The 22,153-nt window shown below is 51.8% G+C and overlaps 1 protein-coding gene across 2 annotated transcripts in view; it reads left to right on the top strand.

Annotated features, from left to right (window-relative positions):
* Tmod1 (tropomodulin 1) overlaps positions 1-22,153 on the top strand; it is a 71,547-nt gene continuing 49,394 nt past the window's right edge. Inside the window, exons 1-2 of one of the 2 annotated variants that reach the window (XM_032891120.1) lie at positions 1-80; positions 18,079-18,235. In XM_032891120.1, the coding sequence (XP_032747011.1) occupies positions 18,116-18,235 (120 nt within the window). In that variant the 5' untranslated portion in view covers positions 1-80; positions 18,079-18,115. Of the gene's footprint in view, positions 81-18,078; positions 18,236-22,153 lie in introns of those variants that run through there. The other variant, XM_032891130.1, reaches the window with a different exon arrangement.

Raw genomic sequence — 22,153 nt, 5'->3', positions numbered from 1 at the left:
ACCCGCGGCCGCCAGGGAACTCACCCAGCCCCGCGTTCCGCTCGTTGCCGCCGCCCGCGCTCGCGCCGCCCCGCATCCCGGTAAGACCCCCCGCCTGCCAGCCCTAGGTTCCCCTCGGCCTCGCGGGGTTCCCTGCCGCCGCGCCGGGGCGCAGCCATATCTGGGCAAAATATTCAGCTGTCGCCGCCGCCGAGAAGGGACTGAGCACGGCTCCCTCTATAAATAGCCGCCGCCTCGGGTGGCCTTCGGGGCTCGGGGTCCAGTTCCCCAGCCTGAAGATCCGGTCGCTGGCGCAAAGCGTTCCCGTAGCCTGACGCGCGCGACCCTAGTTAGATTGCCCGGGGCGCTAGACCTTGGGAGCCGCCCGGGGTGCCCCCCGTGGGCATCGGCACTTTGCGAGCTGGGTATGAGCCCTCCTGGGACTCTGGGGAGGAAGGGGGTCCACGGTGGCTCGGGGGATGCTGAGTCCGCAGAGCACCGATCTGGCCGGCGCCGGAAAAGTTTCCCAAACTGCTGGAACTAGCGAGGTTTATAGCGTTGCGCAGCCAGGTAGGATGAGAAAGAGCCTAGAAGCAGGAGCCACCGGCTGTCTCCACCTCGGGAGTAGGTGGCCTAGGTAATCCCTTCTTCTCTGGACCTCGTTTGACCATTTGTAAGGTGGAGTTAGGGTCCTTCGGGGGGATGGTACCCGAGGCCACGAGAGCGGCCAGGCATGCTCTGAACTGCCCACACTCCCCGTCACCTGTTCTCCAGTTTCAGGGTAGGGATGCTGGGGATGCGGCTGCAGTAGTCGGAGACTTTGGTAGCTCTTGGAACTCAGGTCCTGATGAAGGACCCACTAGGGCCCTGGGAATAGCCTGTGAAGTGTACCTGGGGTGCTTGGGGCATCTCTAGGCTGAGTTGCTAGCAGTACCTTGGCAAAACAAGTGACCAAATGAACTGGGCAGTCTCGGGCAGTTCAGTGGCCTGTGTGGCACCTGTGATTCTCCTTTAACCGTGAAGCTCCCCAGCTCTCTGCCTAGCTACCTCTCTCAGCGCAGTGCTCAACTTCCCCATGAGATTCCTGAAGACCTGGCCACAACAGAGCCGGACCCTAAACCCAGACCCTGGGTTCGGTTTTAAGTGGGGATTCAATTAGGGTTGATCTTTCTCCCTAGGTCCCTTTGTCACCCGTGTAAGGGCTTCAGAGCCTTTTGCTCAAGGTCATGCAACGCCCCCCCCCACTGCAGTCTGCCTGCCTTTCCTGTCTCTTAGGGACCTTTCCCCGCAGGTCTGGGGACTCTCTGAGCCCCTCTTTTGTGATCTGCTAATGTCTGGGACTTTCCCAGGCTGCGGTAATAGCATGCAGAGTCTAGTTATAGATCCAGAAGACTGCCCAGCTTTCTCTAAAGCTATCTCCGAGCTTGGCTGATAAATGAGTGAAAGAGGACTCAAGCCAACCAAATAGGAAGGTTCCCACCGACTCAACCCTCAAACAGGCAGAGTGAAGACAGGGAGCCTGTCAGTCAGGCATCTTATCTCTAACGAGCTAGTCTCACAGTCCTTGGTTTAGACAGCCATTGGCCCTTGGGTGCCTGGCATCCTAAGTGGGAAGTTAGAGTCCTCTAAATATAGCCCAGCCCACCTTATCGGAGTCTCACACCTTCTCCCCTTTGTGGGCGGGGCTCCTCACTGCAGCTAAACGACAGAACCCAGGGACGAGGTGGTGTCAGCTCTAAGCAATAAAGGGGAATAGCCTGGAGTTCAGGCCCCCAGTTCCAAGCTCTGCGACCCACTCGGTGCAACCTTGGGAAATGACCTTAGTGGACAGGATGGTCTTTAGTGGTGCTGGAGTGGGTAGAGCTGGAAGCCCTCTGGGAAGCCCTCTAGCAGGAGAAAAGGGAAGTGCAGGGGAAATCTGGGGCACCCGATCTGTGATGGGACCCCAGAAGTCCAGGTGTGTGGGTGGTGGTGGTGTGGGGATAGGAGTGGGGGGGGGATGGTGGCTTTCCAAGAGCCTAGTGGAGAGGTGGGCAGACAGTTACTAAACAGGGATAGGATCTTGACAAGTGGGGAGACTCCATCAGAATTAGGGGTGGGCACTGGGGACTTGGTTGCAGCATGGTGGAGCATTAAAAACTAGGATTGACTGGAGACCCAGGTTGCCTCCTCAGTTTCCGCCTGTGTACAACAGGGCTAACAATCGTGGACACTTCATTCAGGCTGCGGTAGGAACTGATGATGGGCAAACCCTGAGCTTAGTTGGAACCTGCCCGGTTCCTCGTGAGGATGTGGTTAGGGAGGCAGAGGCCGGAGCTTAAGATAGCTCCCAAGTCTCTCTCAAAGCTTAGATGAGAAGGGTCGTAGGGGCTGGGGCAGGCCTCTGTGTTTATGAGAGGGCCAACAGATAAGTGTTAGAGGCAAATCAGGGGCGACCACAGAGCGGAAGAGAATCTGAGGGGTGTGCCCGTGGCAGGATTGAGGGCCTTCCTTAAGGACGTGCCGCATGCAACTTTGTAAATGGCTTTCAACCCTCTAGACGTTCCTGAGCAGAAATAAAGGGGGGGCTGGGGGGTGTAAAAAGAAGCAGGGCCTGGTCTGGGCCCCTGTGTCCCCTGGCTGACTCAGTATCTGTGAGCCACGAAGGGTGAGCTGACCCTGCTCCGGAGGCCTTGTGACCTTGGCTTGCTAACTTCTGAGATGATGTCATCTATTGATGACTTCTGCTGAGCCCAGTCATATGGCTTCTTCCGGACACTGTTTTGATTTTTCAGTCTTACTAATGGACCAGCCCAGGCTGCCAACATTTCTAATGAGGCCAGTTCACTTTCCCTTAAAGCCAAAACACCAGCTAGATCAATTATTTGGCTGCTAAGAGTCATTATTAGTTTAAAGCCAGAGGCCTGCTTTCTGGGATTAACCGGAGTTCAATCTCACAGCGCTGGGGGCCATCTCTCTTTCCGTTCGTTTTGTAAAATCTTCTGGTTTATCATGATGGCACCAGCTTCTCGGCTGCTCTCAGTGATTATGAAAGAATGAGCTCATGGGAACCGACCTAGGACATGGTCTTCTGAGTCTTCTGGGCTGAGGCACGGGCTCCTTGTCTGATAGAAATGCTAAACGAACTCAAGCATTTCACTCGTGCCTTCCGTCATGTCACTTCATGGAGGTGAGCTTTGGGATAGGCTCGGTGTCACAGTGCCTGAGAAGGTGGGACTCAGGGGAGAAGACAGGTCCCACCTCTATGCCCCTGTCCCTTTATGCCCCCAGGCCCCCTTTCCCAGGATGCCTTTTACTCTGGGATATTAGTGTGGCAGTAACCATTGGACACATTTCCTCCAGTGCCCGGATAAGCCAAGGAAAGTGGAGACGCCTCTTGGCTTCACTCTGCCTTCTTCATGGCCTCATCTTCTGCCCGGCCTTCAGTGCAGCTGCTTTGAATTCTCATGGCCTCTCGTCCCACCCCCTCTCCCGTTTCTGTTAGCCCCAGGCTCCTGCATACTGGACAAAGCCAGTATGGCTCCCAAAGTTGTTTCAACCTCAACAGACCCAGCCTTGGCCTCGCCTGTCAATCTTCTTGTGTTCTCATCTTGGTCACCAAAGACACCGTGCACCCAGGCATCAAGACAGAGCCTCCCTTCCCTTCACGGTCCCTTCTACATAGTCATTCAGTCAGTCCTGCCTTCCTTTACAGCTCCTATCCAATCGTAAGCCCACATTCATCACCGCAGTCAAGGACTTAGGCGTCTCTACTCCAGGCTATTGTCAGAGTCTCTTAAAGGGGTGTGTGGTTTTTTTTGGGGGGGGGTTGTGCTGACATTCAAAGAGCTTCCCAAAGCAGAACCATGGCCTTTTCAATGTTCTTTTGGGGGATTCCCCGTTTCCTAGTAAAGACCTGAGATCTCTTAGCATGTAATAGATTCTGGTCCCAGGCTACTTTGAAATCCCTGTCAGGCCTGCCCCAGATTCTTTGAACCTTCTCAATGGTCACACATGTTTCCCTGCCTGTGCCTCCATTCTCCCTCTGCCTGGGCTGCTGCTCTCCCAGCTCCTTGGTGTCTCTCACCTGTGCTCCCCTCGAACCCTCAGAGCACTGGCATGCTCAAACTGGGCCCATCTGCTGCCTCTCTGCCTGGGCAGACAGGAAGCTGTTGGAGGGCAGGGTTGGTAGCTCCTGTATGTCTGTATGTGGTACCTGGATCAGAGCTCAGTGCTTGCTGCCACGCAGGTTCTAATAATGGTTGACAGAGGAATAAATGAGTGAGTGACTAAGGCATGGCAACGACACGCTTACAGCTCACAGCACCCGGCGTTTACGTGTTTTCCCATCCACCAGGCAATCAGCCTCATGGGTCAGGAAGCAGACTTGGCCTGGCTCCTGTCAAGTCCCCAGCCCCCATCGGCCCCGTCACGCTGAACAGCTGATGACATCAATCATGTCATTTGAAACTCACAGTGATCCTGTGGAGGAAGGAGAGACAGAAGGTGCCATACCTGTGTGTTATAATTAGACAATGGACCCCAGCAGGAATCGGGGTACATATTCCAGAATCCTGAAGTGCTGTCCAGGGTTATAACTCAAGGAACAAGGGCCTTCCTAGTTTATGTCAATGGTTCACTCGTGACTGGGCATCTCAGTCATGGGGAATCTTTCTGTAAAGGTGCAGATTCTAGCTCAGTAGGTACAAGATAATGCTCAACAGTGTGAATTTCCAAAGAGAGCTTCTAATAAGCTGGACTATGCCCTCAAGTAATGCACCTAACTGCCGCTAATGTCTCTTATAGCCTCAGTAAAGCCTTCGTCCCACCCATACCCACACGCACTTTCTCCCAATGCTGACCCTAAGACAGTGCTTTCTGAAATCTACAGAGGAATGCGTTTGCACCCTGGCTGCAAGTCAGGGGCTCTTCCTGGTCAGCACACTGCTTACAAGTTTGGTGTCTGTGAGCTTTTGGTCAGTGTTGGGGTGGGGACCTGAGAGAGCTGAGATGCTGAAACGGCAGACACCCAGCAGTGTGCAGATCGAAAAGCGATAGAGAGGAAGACATGAAGGTCTCCTGTTGCCCTGTGCAAACGCAGGGAGATTCCAGAACTCTGGATGGCGGTGCTGTGTGTGCTTGTGTGAGAATCGAGTTCTGCTTGCTTCCTTAAAAGTGAGATGGCTCAAAGTAGGTCTAGATGGGCAAGGAAACTAATAGAGACAGGCATACTCTTAAAGACGGAAGAAACCTGGAAAATTACAATTATGAGACTCTGATTAGTGCTATGGGTCCTTGCTATAGAAAAATGAGTATGTTCATTCACGTGGCGGCTCACGTAGCATTTAGGGCAGTGCAGAGACCCCCTGAAGCCCATTCAGAAGCATGGATGCCCAACACAGGGAAGAGTACCATGTGAGCGTCCTAGCTGGTCCTAACTGTTTCTGGAAGCTCAGATTAGTTCCTTCTCAGTGCTGGCAACTGAGGAGGTGAGAGCAGCTTTTTCACGTCTGACGCAAGGAAGGGCACACACGGGTCTTTCTAGAGACAAAAAAGCGTCATGAGCTCTGGTTCTCCGCATGTTGTCATGACAACACACCACCAAGCTTCTTGTAAAAGCCGCACATTGCCAGCAGTTTAAGAAGCTTACCACAGTGGCTAAGAACTTGGACTCTGGAGAGCAGCTCCTTGGCTTCGTATCTCAAGATATGAACAGTCACAACAATCACAGACTATGTAACCTCAGGTAGCTTTTACCTCGTCTGTGTCTTGGTCAACCTATAAAGTGGGTTGTTGTCAAGATTAAATCACTTACATGTAATGTCACAGGGGGTGGTGGTGACGCATATATATCCAATGCCTGAGACACGGTCCATGCTAAGTAAGTGTTATCTCGAATGCTATGGGAAGACCGTGCACAGCAGGGATGGTAAGTACAGCCTGATTGTTCGCTGGATCTGAGCTTCAGCTCTATGACCTGGCTCAAGCATGCTGGCCTAGTGTACCCTCCCCAGCTACACCACCCAGACCCCCACAATGGCACCTTATGTGGGAATAGGGTCTTTGCAAATGTGGTTAGTTACGGTGAGGTTATACCAGATAGAGTGAGTGGTCCTAAGGCCAATCAATGTCTGGTGTCCTTATAAGGAGCCACATGGCAAGGTGGCTGGACACTGGGAAAAGCAGTGACAGGCTAGGTACACCAGGGACTGCAAACCGTCACCACAGTGAAGGCAGAGTCAGGGGCAACCTGCACTCTGCCCACCTCCAGACTTCCCCAGCAGGAACTAAGCTCGCTGGTTAACCTTGATTTAGGATGTCTGCCCTCCGAACTGTGTCAGAATTGATCCTTTGTTGTGGCAGCCCTCAAAGGCTGGCCCAGTTAGGTTACTTCGCTTTTCTGCGTCCAGCTCTCTTTGTCTGTAAAATGGGAATAATGAAAGTTCCTTCCCCAGCATTGGCAAGACTGCATGGTGTGCCCGGGGCTGCTGTGCACTGGGTACTGAATGAAGGTTGTGAGGCAGGGGCCGCTGGTAAAGTGCTTGCCGAGCATTCTCTAGGCCCTGAGCTTCATCTCCAACCCTAAAGGGATGGAAGAAGGGAAACGTCTCTGTACCTGGCTTAGGCTTGTCATCTCAACTACCAGAGAAGCTGAGGCAGGAGAATTACAAGTTGAAAACCTTCCTGGGCTACAGAATGAGTTCAGAGCCTTATCCCAAAATAAAGTCAAGAGTAGCTTGGAAAGATGGTTTGCACATAAGAGTGCTTGCTGCTCTTTCAAAGTACTCAAGTTTGGTTCCCAGTGGTTCACATTGGGTGGTTCACGACCATGGTAACTCCAGCTCCAGGGGATCCCCACCCTCTCCTTCCTGGCTTCTGTGGGAACTGAACACACACACACACACACACACACACACACACACACACACACACACACACACACACACACACCCATGTTGGTCTTGGTCTTGGTCTTGGTCTTGGTCTTGGTCTTGGTCTTGGTCTTCCTCCTCCTCCTCCTCCTCCTCTTCCTCCACCTCCTTCTCCTCCTCTTCCTCCTCCTCTTCTTCTTCTTCCTTTCTGTGACAAGCTGTGGCGATATGACACGATAACAGCCTCAGTGGGATGTCATCAGCGTTCCAGTGTGTTTCAATACAACTTATTTACCCAGAGTCCCACTTGTGATGAGCTCTCGGGTTTGCAGGATCGGGCAGTGGATTGTAACAAGGCAGTCTGTACATAGGTCTTTGTAAAATTCCATGGGTCAGTGCCTGGAAATGAAACTGCTGTCAAAGGCTACGACACACTGACAGCTGGGCTTTTGGCTCAGGTGGCTTTGGAAGACACTTGACAATGTCTCCTCCTGTCCTGTGAGGGTGCCACCACCCCTTGGGTCATTCCCATGGGCTGTTCTTGGGCTTTTGGCCCTGTCCTTCTACAGGTGAGCCCTGACCAGCGTGGGGTTTCATCATCTATGCAGCGATCGATGAACGACCCATTTCATCTTATGGAACTGCCTATTCCTTCCCTAGCCACCCTCCCGCCCCCGGCTGTTCTATTTTCATTGTTTATCACTGTAAGAACTCTCTTTGTTAAGCAAATTAGCCTTTTGTTCAAGGTATGGTAGATCTATTCCATACTGCCCAGCATTGGACCAGTCAAAAAAGTATCAAATGTGCTCCATATTTTATATGGCTCTATTCCCACGAATGCCCACTGTGAGGCCAGGTGGTGACAGGAGGAGCCCAGAGCTTCTCCTCAAGTTCACGTTCACTTCACAGTGACTCAGCCATCAAATTCAACAGGCACACCCCACACTGGTTCTCCTGTAGCCCAGGCTGGCCTTGAACTTGCTATGTATCTGAGGAACTTCTGATTCTCCCCCTGAGTGCTGGGATTACAGATGTGAATGTGACACCACTCTGTGTTTGTGATGTGCTAGGGATAAAATCAAGGCTTTGGGCATGCTGGGTAAATGACCAGCCGAGCCTCATCCCAGCTTGTTGCCTGTCTGTCTGCAACACCCTCTCTCCCCCTCTCCCTTTCTCTCCCTCTCCCCTTCTTCCCCTCTCCCTATCTATCTATCTATCTATCTATCTATCTATCTATCTATCTATCTATCTATCCATCCATCCATCCGTCTATCCCTATCTCTATCTATCTATATCTCTTTCTCCCTCCCTCTCTCTCTGCAGCACTAAAACTGCAAGCCTTAGTGCTGGGCCCCAGAAGAGTTGCCTTTCTGTGGACAGGGCCATAAACCTGTGCAGTTACTCCCACCAACTCTGACAGCCTCTCCTGTTTGTGTTATAAGGTTTGGCTTCTGGAACCCTCCTGAACAGGGACTCGGAGCCTGGCCAGAGCCAAGGCAGTCAGAACCAGAAAGCTAACAAGGAAGGAGGCACTTCGAGGTCTGGGTGGGGGCAGGGGCAGCTGGGAGGTAGCTGAGGGCAGCTTGGGGGGCAGGTGCGGGAAGCTAGGGGGCTTCAGATCACTGCCCTGGAGCCCTGCTGACATTGTGCATATGTGCGCACCTTTCTCTCTCTCTCTCTCTCTCTCTCTCTCTCTCTCTCTCTCTCTCTCTCTCTCTTTCTCTCTGGGCTGGGAGTCACAGCAGCTGCTGAGAGTGACAGGCAAACCCTGTGTTCAGTGTCCCCACTGGTTTAGAAGGTGCTTTCCCACATGACTCACAGAAGGAGCTCAGCCCAAGAAAAGAAAAGCACATGAGGCAGAAGACAAGGCTCTAATGATGGCTGAGCCTCCTCCAGGCATCGCCGCAAACACATCTTTCATGACAGAACCAGACTCCAAAGGGCCTTTGACTGCATCAGCTCCACCACAGCCCCAGGAGCTGTGATGTCAGCCCCCTCTGGGAGGCCTCTCCTAGAGTTATCGCCTCTGTCACGTGCCTGCAGTGACAGGTGCTCCTAACTGATGGGGCAGCCCAGTGACTTCTGGGGCATCACCTTTGTTGAGGTGTTCCTTGTGTTGGTCAGAGATCCATGTCTTGGTGACCTCAGGAAAGCCTCAACCTCTTCCCTCTGGGAAGCTCTCAGGGCATGCTGTTTTCTCTTCGCCAGTTGGCAAAGTGCCGGCTGTGCCTGAGGAATGGCCTCTGAGGCTGTCCCATGACCTCGCTCCTCCTGGTCTATTGGCTGTTCTACACATGACACCAACCCATCTTCTCTGGGTTCAGTTACAAACAAGAGAAGACTTAGTGTAGAGGAGAGCTTGTCTGCATGACCAGTGGGCTTTTAAATAAATACGCGTTATAGCGTGTGTGTGTGTGTGTGTGTGTGTGTGTGTGTGTGTGTGTGTGTGTGTGTGTGTGTGTGTGTGGTGTGTGTGTGTGTGTGTGTGTGTGTGTATGTGTGATGTGTGTGTGTGTGTGTGTGTGTGTGTGTGGTGTGTATGGTGTGGTGTGTGTGTGTGTGTGTGTGTGTGTATGGTGTGTGTGTGTGTGTGTGTGTGTGTGTCCACCTTGATTTTGAGACAGGGTCTCTCACTAGAATATGACATATGCCTATTATATCAATCTGTCTGTCTGGACAACAGCCCCAGGGATCCATTTGTCGTCACATCCCAACCTAGACACCACTTTACCTGGCTTTTTATATAAATGTTGAACATCAAGCCCAGATCCTCATGCTTGCATGGTAGACACCATTGGCTAGGGCGTCTCTTCCACCCACTGAACTTGTATTTTTACATTCAACCGGAACCTCAGCTCTCATGGATCCTCCTCCTTCCTCTCTGCTTCCTGGGTGGGATCCTTGGAATCTAACTGCCCTGTCCAACAACACATCCCCAGCCCCTGTCATCCTGTCCAGATACCACCGGGACCCTCTGCTCACCCCAGTACATCAGCTGGGGATGCAGAAGGAAAAAAATCACAGCAGGTGTGTGAGTCACTTGTCTCATTGCTGTAACAAACTACAAGTCAGAAGCAGCTTAAGGAAAGAAGGGGTTCTCCACGTTTAAGGTTTGAAGGTACGGTCTGTCCATTGATCACCGTGGTGGAGAAGCCGTGGAGGAGCACGAGGCAGAGGTCACACTGCGTTTGCAGTGAGGAAGCAGGGACAGCTGAGTGCTGGTGTACAGTTCACCTTCCCCTTTCTATACAGGACCCACATTCAAGATGGCTCTTACAACCTCAAGTCATACAGTCTAGAAAGTCCCTCCCAGACATACCCAGAGCTCTCTCTAGGTGGCTCTAGATCCTGTCAAGGGGACTGTGTCAGGATTAACCATCACAGCAGTCCTGCCTGGGAGAATCAATGGCGGGTGGAACTGGGCTGCTTTATGCGTGTGTGTGTGGGGGGGGGGTTGTCCTGCAAATGTGAGAAGGCCAGGGATTTGCACCTTGACCATTCTGAGAACTTTGCCTACTTCCTGCTTCTTCCCCTTTTCTCTCTGGACAGGTCACAAGGGACAACATCCTAGAGACAGGAAACTCATGCCTATGGGCAGTTGTTTCTTAGGTGCCACAGAGCACAGTAGGGGAGTGGCTGTTGTAATAATTCTCTCTCATTTTATGACCTTGAACTTGTCCCTAACATTCCTTACCTCGTCTTCCCCTTCCACACTCAGCCGAGTGATGGTTGACTTTCTTCCCTAGCTGGCTGCTGACCTGAGGTGGGACCCACTGTGCTTGTGTCCCATGATGACAACCCACCAGCAGCTGCTGTGATCTTCCTCTGAGCCCGGCCGGGGCTGAGCACTGAGAAGAGATGTCAAATGAGACCGTGCTCCTCTCTGTCCCTGCCTGGGATGTGATGTCTTCGGGTAGTCACGAGGGTGTATGTGGGGGGAGCATTTGTTACATAACCACCCTCCCCAGGTTGTACTCTGGGAAGGTGTCAAGGGCACCACGTCTTGACAACATCAAACCCTAGATGGGGATTTTGTTCTGTCTCAATGGGGAGCTATTAGGAATCATCAGAGGCTTATAGACTGCAGGAAAGGGGTTTTCATAGGCGTCTGGATGTGGCCTGAAGAAGGAGAGCTGAGGCAGAGGGATGGGCCAAGCTGTTGGGATGACGCAGACACTAAAGAGTAAAGCCCTGAGAAGAGAAAGGAGGACAGACACATGAATGGTTGAAGACACAGGACTCCAGTCACACAGAGACAATAGTGTCTGCTTCCACCTTTGGGAGCTACAAAGTGTAGCCACAATCTCAGGACAGGCAGGGCCCCAGAGAGCAGTCAGAAACCGGCAGGAGCAGGGCAGAAAGAAGAGAGGGCTGGTGTTATGCTGCCAAGTTTCGGCTGTGACAGACGTAAGCATTCCAGAAGTGGATGGTGGTGCATGAGAAAGCACCGGATTGTCCTGAGTGCCTTAGAACTGGACACTTCAAAATGGCGAAGGGCCGGGGTGTGGCTCCCTGCAGGGAGGGTGTACCTAGCAAGCATGGAGCCCTAGGTACCATCCTCCAAAAGAGTGGAGATTTCATGTCTGTATTTTGTACCACAATGTAAAAAGAGTGTCAGGCATGGGGGCTGACAGAGCTGGAGGAGCCAGGAATAGGTTGACCCCCTGGTGCCCAGCCCCTGGAGGCTGACAAACACCACCATGAGCTCCCACCCCTCCACTATCTCCTCTCTCTCCTCCTCCATCCTGTACCATACCATGGGCCATTGACTACCCAGTCTCCTACTCTAAGCATTCAGTCAGGAGTGAAGACGTATCAGATAATGTAAATATGACTGCTTCAGGTTCCCTCTGAAGAAGGGCACTGGGGAGACAGCTCTCTCGGGAGGTACAAGGGATACTTCAGATGCTCTTGTGTCCCTGAAGCTAGAGGAGAGAGGGAGGGAGAAAGAAGACAAAGCACATAGTCTGGGGTGCAGGATTTTGTCATGAAGAACCACAGCATAGACTCCCTCAGCTGCTGCTTGAAGAAAGGCTTGCATGTCAAAGATCAAGAGAGGATGTCCTATTGATTTGTCTTCGCTATTCCCTGGTGCAGCCTTTCTAAAACTTGGGGAGATGCTGCTATAAATCAGGGTGGTACCACTTAGTGTCCCCACAGAGCAGATACTGGAGGACCCATTGCCAGAATGGCCAGCCCCTTCATCACGACCAGGGCAAGGGAGCATCACTGTCTTTGGAGCCGCCCTGCCGGGAGCCCTCACTTTCTGCAGCTTTCCTGATGGGTAGCCTTAGCCCTGACCCGTTAATTTCTGCTGTGCAACCTGCAGAGCTTTGTCTCCTACCACGGCTTGTAGATCCTATTGTTTTAGGTTTAGCGGCCGCTTGAGGTTTGCACTATGGAGAACCGGGGTGGCTAGCCAGATCGGCTCTAAGCCTATCCTATATACCAGATGGTAAAGGCTTGAGCAGGCGAGGGTATCTTTAAGTTTCTGCGGCTCCCCTTTTCTTCTACATACAACACTGCAGTCAGTCCGGGCCCAGGTTATAAGGCAGGTAAAACAGCTGTTCTGCTTCAGGAGAGCCATGTTGGGAGCTGGGCTAGAGCTGAATCACAGCTGCCGTCGCTCCCCTCCAGGATCCACACTCATCTAATCCTGGGTCAGGCTTTCCGTGTAAAGATGGATACACAGAGGCTCTAAGACGACCCGGGCATTTGCCTGAGTTTTTAAGTTTTTAAGGATCAGAGCCTGGGTGTGCCACCTCTTTACCTTGATGGCACTTCTGCACCAGGCACTGGGCTTATCTGTGAGGACACAGAGACAACTAAACACAGGCCCCCAGGGAGGGACTTCATGGACTGATGATAGTGTGAGGGGAAGGTAGACAGGGGACTCCAGCAGCAGCATCTGTTACATTGCAGCACCTAACACTATGTGAGCCTGTGCGGGCTGTGCCCCTTCCCCGACTGCACCCTTACGTGCCTGACAGTACTCGCTCTTACAACACCCTACACGGTGAGTCCTGGCACTCTGACTCGGTCCAGGGAGTCTAAGTTTTATTTAAGGAGCTCTTCCATGACCCAAGGCAAGCACATGAAGCAGGGTCAGGGTGAGCCCTCTCACCCTTTGGTCCCCTCCAGATATCTGGAGACACTTTCTCAGAGATCTCTGGGCACAGTTTTAAAGCCACCAATTCTGTCACTGATATAGAGTACATGTCACTGATGATGACAGTGAATAGAGGCCTCAAGAATTTAATGATGGCCGCCCTGACAATTAACATCAAAACTGACTCTCCAGCCGGGTGGGGGACTCTCCAACTGGACACCTCTTCTGCTAGGAAACAGAGGTCTGGCATTATCAGTGATAAACACAGTCTCTCCAAAGCCCTGCTTTAAGACTGAGCCTGCAGTGCGATCTGTCAGTACACCAAGTTCACGTTTCCCCACTCTACCTCCTGTCCACCTCAGGCCTCAGTGTCTCACTCGGAGGAGAATCCTTTGCAAAAATCGTCCTGTGAGCCAACCAGATGAGTGTGGCTTGAAGCTGACAACTTCATGGTTCTCCGTTGTTCTTGGCTTATTTAAAGTTAATGCCTCATCCCTCTGTAATATTCACAAGGTGCTTGACATTCCAAAGGGCTTGTAAAACCCTATGAAATAGAGATTTTGAACTCAGCAGTGACCCAGAGCTGCTACCTACCGCTCTCATCTGGCTCTTTCCCCAGCAGCTCCTGCCCAAACTCCCTTTCATGTGGGTGCCTCTGTCCTGTTCTCGGATTCTGGCTTGTAGACTGCCCAGAGTCCATCTGTGCATGAGTCTTCTCCTAAAGTCTTACTGCAAAGCATCTAGAAAATGAGTCAACCAGCAGAAACACACACACACACACACACACACACACACACACACACACACACACACAAAACAAACAAAAACAAAAAATCCTGGGGCTCCAGGTTTCAGTGTTGTCTGGGACTCTCAAGTTGTGTCCTGATGGGCTCTGTCCCTGTGATGTATCTTCTTGTGCGACGGCTCTCAGTATGACCTAGAAGTGGCTCTAAGATAGTGTTTTCCAATGGAGACGTGTCTTAGAGATCTAATGTCCTGACAAAAGAATTGGAGGGCTCTACCACACCCTATTGCTGGAGACATCTCTGTGTAGCTGTGTAATTAACCCTTTGTGAAGTCCTGTAGTCCACATCCCGAGGATCCCGGTACAATCTGAAACCTTTGAGGACTGTCTTATGCTCACTTTTAATTGCTAAGACAAAATACCCAAGGCTGGGTACTTTTGAGAGTAAAAACATTACTTAGCTCACAATTTTGGAGGTAAAATATCCAATCAGTCAGCCCCATCTGTTCCTCTGCAGGGAGAGCTCTCTTGGGTGTATCAGCACGTGGACACTCCAACATGGTGAGAAGGTACACCAGAAGTAGACATCACATGGCAAGACCGTGACCCAGAAAGCAAGGGAGGGGATCCTGGCTATTTCTTTTGTCAACTTGACACGAGTTAGAGTCATCTGGGAAGAGAAACCTCGACTGAAGAAAATGCCTCCGTCAAATTAGCCTGTAGGCAAGCCTGTGGGGTATTTTCCTGGCTGATGATTGATATGCAAGGCCTGCTCACTAGGAGCAGTGCCAGGTGGTCCTGGGTGGTATAAAACAAACAAGTGAGCAAGCCTGGAACAATCCAGTAAGCAGCGCTCCTCCATGGCCTCTACTTCACTTCCTGCCTCCAGGATCCTGCCCTGACTTCCCTCAGTGATGGGGTGTGACCCTAGAGTTGTTAAGATGAACCAAACCCTTCTCCCCAAGTTGCTTTTAGTCACGGTATTTTTTTTTTTTTTAAGTAATTGGAGCTCTTAAGGAGCCAATCTTAATCGTTTTATAATGACTCCTTCAAGTGGCAAATAAATCATTCCGTAAGACCAGAATTAGTCCCTCCAGAGGGCAACACCTGCAATGACCTTTCTACCTCACATACGCCTCACTTCCTTTTTAAAATATATTTAGTATTTTGTTAGTTCCTGGAGAATTTCATGCAATGTATTTTGGTCATATTCACCTCTCTACTCCTCCCTGATCTAAACCTACCTCCCTGACTGCTCCCAACTTTATGGCATCTATTTTAAAACCAATTCACTGAGTCTAATTTGTGTTTCCTACTCCCGGGTGTGAGGCCATCCACTGGAATGTGGTCCCTTACTTCTTAAGGCCCCCAGTACAGCAGCAGTGACATACTGGAGACCAGGTTCCAACACAAAAACTCCAGGGAAGCAAACCACACCTACAGCACAGCAGACACCAAAGACTGGTGTTCTGAAGGCCGTTCAGAGGCCATGCTGGACGTCCTTGTGGGTTCCTTGTGGAAGTCATTATCTGAGTCCCTCTGGACCCTGTAATGGAGATCAGGGATCCTCATACTTCCTGGCCTTGCTTAGGACACGCCCATTAGGCTGCCGTGTGAGGGCCTTCAGCTGTTGTGTTGCACCTATACAGGCCATCCGAGCAGAAGGAAATGAGCGGGAGTGAGCTCTGATCATTGCAAACGTGGGGTCTGGTCGCTGGAGGACGTCAGCCCGAGCTGAGGCTTTCTCAGAGAATGGGATAGCACTGGTGCTCTGTGTCTGGGAAGCTTATCTGTCTTATTGCGGTGGCTGTCACTCTGCCTTCCCCTGAGGATGTGCCCATGCATGATACAGATTTACATGAATGCAATGTGCTCCCGCTCTCCACACTCCATGGTTGTTCTGACTTTGGTTTGTTTTGAAAATCACTCCAATTGTCCTTAATTTAAAAACCTCAGGTCTTCAATGGGTGGACTGTCTTCCCTCAGTTTTCACTTTTCTCTGCTGTGGGGAGTTCCATTTGCTATTTCACAGATGATTAAGGACAGTGTGTGTGTGTGTGCGTGTGTGTGTGTGTGTGTGTGTGTGTGTGTGTGTGTGCATGCATGCGTGAGTACGTGCCTGCTCGCTCTTTCTTTCTTTCTTTCTTTCTTTCTTTCTTTCTTTCTTTCTTTCTTTCTTTCTTTCTCTCTTTTCTTTGCATGGGAGCCTCGAGAGAACCTCTGTGATGAGGGGTGGCAATCATCCAAGTTGCTGGGGTCCTGGAAGTACAGTGTACCCCAAACCAGGAAGCTGAACAGTTTAAATGATTGCATGTGTGGGAGTTGGAAGTTAAGATCAATGCGTCCACAGCTTAAGTTCATCTGTAGACCAGGCTGGCCTTGAACTCACAGAGTATCCCTGCCTCTGAATCCTGAGTACTTAGATTAAACGTGTGTGTGACCGTGCCCGGATACTTTGGTTCTTCTGAGAACTAAATGGAAAAATAGGCCCAGGGTGTCTCCCTGGCTTCAGAGGGTTTTTGGGCGAGCCTTGCCCTGCAAAAGCCTCAGCCTACTCTCTGTTGCATCTGTGCACATCTGTGCATAGGACTAGGCTGTATGCTGTCCCAGAATGCCTCCTTTCTGTAGGAACTGCAGTCACGTTCGGTAGCAGTTCATCCAGATCCCTAAACTTAGGTCAGACCTCAGCAACCCTGTAAGGACCACTTTCAAGTGAGGGCTCAATTTAACCTGCGGCATGCTCCTGGGTGACTGGGGTGCTGGGGGTTAGAACATCAACACAGGAAGCTTAAGGCGGAAAGTCGACGCAGGACATGGACTGTGTGCACAGGGCTGGATCCCACTCTGCCACATTTAAGGCATCCCCCAGCTTCTGGAAGAATGGAGGGTGGAGAGGCTCAGGTAGTGGAGAGGCCTGGGACAGGGAGGCAGTCTCACGGACAGAGTATTCCCCTAAAGAAGAGTCCAGAGCCTCCTCAGGGATACCAGAGACAAGTAGAAAGCCATCTGGGCTGATTTTAGTGAGAAGCTTCCTCTAAAAGCTGGGCCCTGGGAGTTTGGAACAAGATACTCATCAGGGAGAAGGCGCTCAAAGAGATGTGGATGCAGTGCTGGGACCTCGGTGAGATCAGGTTCATGAGAAGTTGCCAGAACTTCTCAGAGAGGTAACAGATAGGCCGGGTTGGCCATGTTATTATTTTAGTCGGGCTAAAGGACAGGAGGGTTCATGGCCCTGCTGTGTCCCTGCAGTGGAGGAACACCATAGCTGCCAGCGATCCCGAGAGCTCAAGGCCATCTCTCAGTTTCTTCATTGATAAAATGATCACTTAAAATCCCAGCCAGAATGAGCCCACACAGATGAAAGGTCAAGTGAGGGGTGCTGGGTAGCATCCAACGGGAGGAAGCGGCCTGGAAGTGGCAGGCACAGACTGTTCCCCTGGATCGGTCACTTCTTTTGAAGCAGCTTCCGGGAGAATACAGTGAGGCTTCCATACTACGGTTCTCTCGACCATCCTACCCCATGCCTCTGTGTGATAGCTTCTACCACACAGACACCAGATCCCTAGGAGACCTGAGCTCAAACTGGGGACTTACCGGTTCCTGGTGATACGGGTTAACCCATAGCTCTCCTCTGAGAAAGGAGGGCAACACTTAAGCACAAGTTAAACTGGAGAATCTGTGTGAGGGCTTAATGCATGGCTGTGCATTTGGTATCAGTGTCACTGCAGGGTGCGTCCTGTCAGGATTGACTGAGGTGTGGTGGGTGAGGTGCCTGTGTACAACAGGTGTTCACTTAACCCCCTCCCCCCTTAAACCTGGCTGTTGCCAGCACTCGTGATTCCCACCGGGACATTGGGAAGATTGTCCAGGAAATATTTTGAACCGCCTAAGAATAAAATAGTTCTCAAGTACTCGGCACGGTATACAGACACCCATTTACTTACAGTTACTGGCAATGCCCATTGCAAACGACTAACACTTAATGAGTTTGCACCGGGAAGATGGCTTAGTGGGGGAAGCACCCTCGGACAAGCACGAGGACCTGAGTTCAAGTCCTCAGATCCCTTGGAGTGAGGGCATATACCATTGATCTCAGAGTTCCTGTGTTGAGAGGCAGAGGCAGGAGAAACCCTGGAAGCCTACAGGCCAGCTAGCCTGGTGGCCCCACAGTGACAGGAGGCAAGGACAGACACCCGAGGTCATCCTCTGACCGTCACATGTGCACGCTCATACACACAGGTGCAGCCGTGCATATCAAAGAAAGATGTCACACGCCACATGTTGGCAAGTGGGTAGAGAACTAATTCAGATCAGCCACTGTTAAACGCACCCCACTATTGCGAGAGAAAAATCTGACAAGGGTCTATCTTAAAGGGTTTCCCTTTTTCTGACAGGTCGCCAGTTCAGGAGACAAAGACACAGCCTCCCGCAATGTCCTACAGACGAGAGCTGGAGAAATATCGAGACCTGGATGAGGATGAAATCCTGGGGGCCCTCACAGAGGAGGAGCTCAGGACGCTGGAAAACGAGCTGGATGAGCTAGACCCTGATGTGAGTATCAGGAAAGCGGAACACTGGCCTGGGGTGGGGGTGGGCGGTGTACCCACACTAGGGGGAGGGGCAACATGGCGGCCACACAGGAGGAGGAGCAGGTGGGCTCTTCCCAAAGCCACCAATGTCTTTCTCCTTATATGACAGTGCATTGGAACGACGTAGCCTCCACGGGGCTATTTTTAAAATGTTGTATTACTCATGGTTCTCCAGAAAAACAGAACCAATAAGATGTGCGCGTGAGAGAGAAAGTAAATGTATATCCCACGGAGCGAGAGAGATTTAGAAACAATTGGCTCCCATGGCTTTGGAGATGACAAACCCCAAGCTCTGCACTTGGCAAGCTGAAAACCAGAAGAGCAGGTGTCGCCAATCTGGTCTAAATGCTTGTAACTCAAGCAAGGCACAAGTACAAAAGTGGGGTGGGGGTGGGGAACCAACCAGCCAACTAAGAAACAGAAACAAAACCAGTGGTCCAGTCCAGGCAGTTAGGTGGGAGGCAGTCCTAAGGAGGGTCAGCTTTTCTGTCCTATTTAGGTCTGTGACAGATGGGATGAGCCTTCCCACATCGCAGAACCATCTGCCTGACTCAGTCTACAGAGGCAAATGTTCGTCTCCCCCAGAAACACCCTCCACCTACAACCAGAATAACATCCGACCAAACGCCTGGCAACCCGGGGCTCAGGCAAGCTGACTCATAGAATTACCCACCACAGGTCCGCCTCTTCCTTACTTGGCACCTGTGGGTATCTTTTTCAATCCGCAGGCCATTATTAGCAAACAAAGACAACAGCGTGTCATAGCTGTACCCAACATGTAGAATCAACTCCTCCCTCTTCTCCAGGAGGGGAGGGAAGATCTCCAGGGATGTTTGCTCCAACACCGCTATGGAGAATTAATACTTCAATAGTACCATCAAATATCAGTACAGCTTACACTGTGTGGTAAGACTTGGGGCGGGGCAACGATCTCTGCTGTCCACATACATGGTCAGGAGGAATTACTCATGGCAGCTATAGCCCTGGCCAGACAGATGGAGATAGCCAGTATTCCTAATCACCCACTTCCATTACCCAGACTGCCTTGCCTCAGCCCTCAGCAAGCACCTGGGCTAGCTGTGGCTCTTGGCCTGATGGCTGCCCCTAAGCTTCCTGCACCGTTGTTAACAGTTCTTCTCAGGTTTCCCACCAGCTTTCAGCCAGCAACCCCAGGAGTTACCCCAAGAATTTCCCCACCCTCCGTACCTGGTTACAGAGTAGTCGGTAGTCAGCTTCAGTCACCTTATTGATTCTGAAGCAAGAGGAACACCGGAGGCCAGGTAGCAGTGTGTTAACCTCCTGTTCAGTGGAACCATTGTCCCTCCTGTGACAGACGCCTTTGTTCCTTTGGAACTGAGACTTCAGGGCAAGCAGAGCAGAAGGTTCCAGGGAATGGAAGCAAAACTATTGCTAATTAATGGCTCCCTGAGGGTGATGTTGTGTGCCCCACCTTGAATCCTAAACCTGTGGATCTTAGCTCTGAGGGAGACAGTACCACATGAGGTCCTTGATTCAGAGCATGTGCAGACTTCTAGGGAGCCTAGCCCCAGCCCTGCAAGCTCTGCCTCTCAGCTAGTGCTGTGACAGTGTCCTGGGGGTGGGGGTGGGGGGACTGCGCTGTGCTGGCACAGCCTGCTGTTTCTGGAAGGTAGACAACAGGTTGGAATGAATTGTCCAAGTGAAAGAGAACATGGAGGACCCTCGAATGTGTTTTAAGTTTCGCTTCGCAGTTGGCATATTTAAGTTGTCCCTTCCATGGAGATGTCTTGCTTGGAGCTGTGAGCGGGATTAAGGGAGACATTCTCACCAGCCTCCTGGACAGGTCTCCAGGCTGTAACTCCATGGCAGGTACCCAGCACAAGTGAATGCAGAATGGTATTAAATGAATGATCTTAAAGATGGAACCTTTATTCCCCTCTTAAAAGCAGGCATCACTCAACTCTGACCACCGCTTGAGTGATGTTTCGCTAACCATGGACCGTCGCCGCTGAGGCACAATGAGCAAGGCCTCCCCAGCCTCACACGTGGTCTCTGGCTGGCTGCAGCCTTTCTCCAGGCCTCTGTGCCCCACCCATAGCAAGTCAGTTGCTCTCTTAAGGGCTGGTCCTTGCCCCACAGAATGACATCCATCTAAGTATATCCTCATCTTGCTGATCACAACTGTCTCAACCAGGAGATGGTTCCTTGGTGGGGATACCCATTTTAATTGGCAAGAGGCCTTGGTGAAGGGTCTTGGGCCCCTCCTTCCCCTGCCTCCTCCATTCAGAGTAAACAGCAAATGAAAGGTTGAACTTTCCTGTTCTAACTATTCCAGACCACTGTCCTGTAGAATTTCAAGAGGGGGTCCCTTTTAAGAGCGGGAAGAGAAGCCAAGTGGCTGCCCAGAGTTAACTTAATGCTACACACCATCACGGGAGCCTGACACGGACGCTGCCTCTGGTTAGCTCAAGGTACGCCAGGTAGGCAGGACAGATTCCAGCCTAGGAACAGACGGAGCTTAGAGGGGCAGTTACTTCCTCCTGCTGGGAGGCTCCACAGACCAGTTGAGGTTGGAACCATGCCCCATTGCGTGTGGTTCCCTGTGTCAGGATTTGATTGGGGGAGGAGTCTCCATGTGGGTTCTATGGAAACTTGGATGGGTCTAGAAAAAGCAAGGGGGTTATGTAATGACGTTGAGATGGCAAGGCAGTTGGGGCCTCTCTTGGTGACCCGGGGAGCCTCTCAGTGGTGATTCTATGTGGCTTAGTGGTTTGAGAGCTAACCCTGGGGATGTGTGCCAGGAGGAGGTGAAAGGGAGTGGGAGCATTGCATCCTGGGAGCTCACACAGGCGGGTACTTTTCCTGAAGGTAAGGAGGGATGCTGCCCCACAGGCCCACCCTCTAGAGTGTCGATTCTGTACCATTCCCCTGGAGAAATGTGAGCATCCACCCCACCCCAGACACCTGCATGCCTGGCCCACTGCTCTTTTGGCATTACCCTGAGCCGCAGTGTGGGGATGAGGTCAGATGAGGCAGCTGCTGCAAATAGGGCAGGTGATGACAGGGGTCCAATGTCAGCCCCGGGAGGGTGGAGCCTCTCAGAACCAAGATTTTAGTTTCCAGGTACTGTGCTGAGGCACTGGCTGGGTTCCTGCTTCATCCCTAAACCAACAAAGAGCTCACAGAGTCCCCTCCTCAAAGGGCAGGCTGTGTGGCGGCAGCAGGAGTCCCCAGGGACCGCTGTAGGTATCATTCAGCCTGCCCTACCTCAAAGGCAGCTGGGAAGAGGCCACTCTGTGGGTGCCCACAGGAGGGAGAAGACGCAGGGGGTTCAGATCCTGCCCAGCTTGCCTGATCACAGAACAGGGTGCCAGGAGTCAGATTGCAAGCATCCTGGAGAGAAGCATAGGCCCGGCTTGGGGACCTGAGGCCCACCATTCTCAGTTACTGAGCTTTCAAAAGTGACATTGGTCAAAGGCTCCTTTCTCTTTTTCAGTTCAGGGAGAAGAAAAGAGAAACCAAAGAAGAGGGGGTAGATAATAGAGTGGTTAGTGTCCCAGCCCACACTATTGACCCCTTCACTGAGATGGGCTCCCTCTCCTGATTTACAAGACAGTTGAGTTTTTGAAAGGCAAATGGGGCTCCCTGCATCCCAGAACACAACATTCCAGCTCCAGTTTCACTGGGCCCAGGGCCCAGCTCTGTAATCAGGACTCTGGAGAGGCCAAGGCATGCAGGCCCAGAGGAGGGGAGCCCAACAGGTGTCCAATCCCCTGTTCCAGATCGGGATCAGAGTCCAGAGAGGGAAAGGAAGCCGCCCCCAGGGCAGATGTCCAGACAGAGCCAGAGTAGATCCTGAGACCTCAGCGCCCAGGCACCGCCCCTTGGCAGACTCTACACT

Source organism: Rattus rattus, chromosome 1 (assembly GCF_011064425.1).
Source record: "Rattus rattus isolate New Zealand chromosome 1, Rrattus_CSIRO_v1, whole genome shotgun sequence".
Taxonomy (NCBI): domain Eukaryota; kingdom Metazoa; phylum Chordata; class Mammalia; order Rodentia; family Muridae; genus Rattus; species Rattus rattus.
This window is presented reverse-complemented; position numbering and strand designations above follow the sequence as displayed.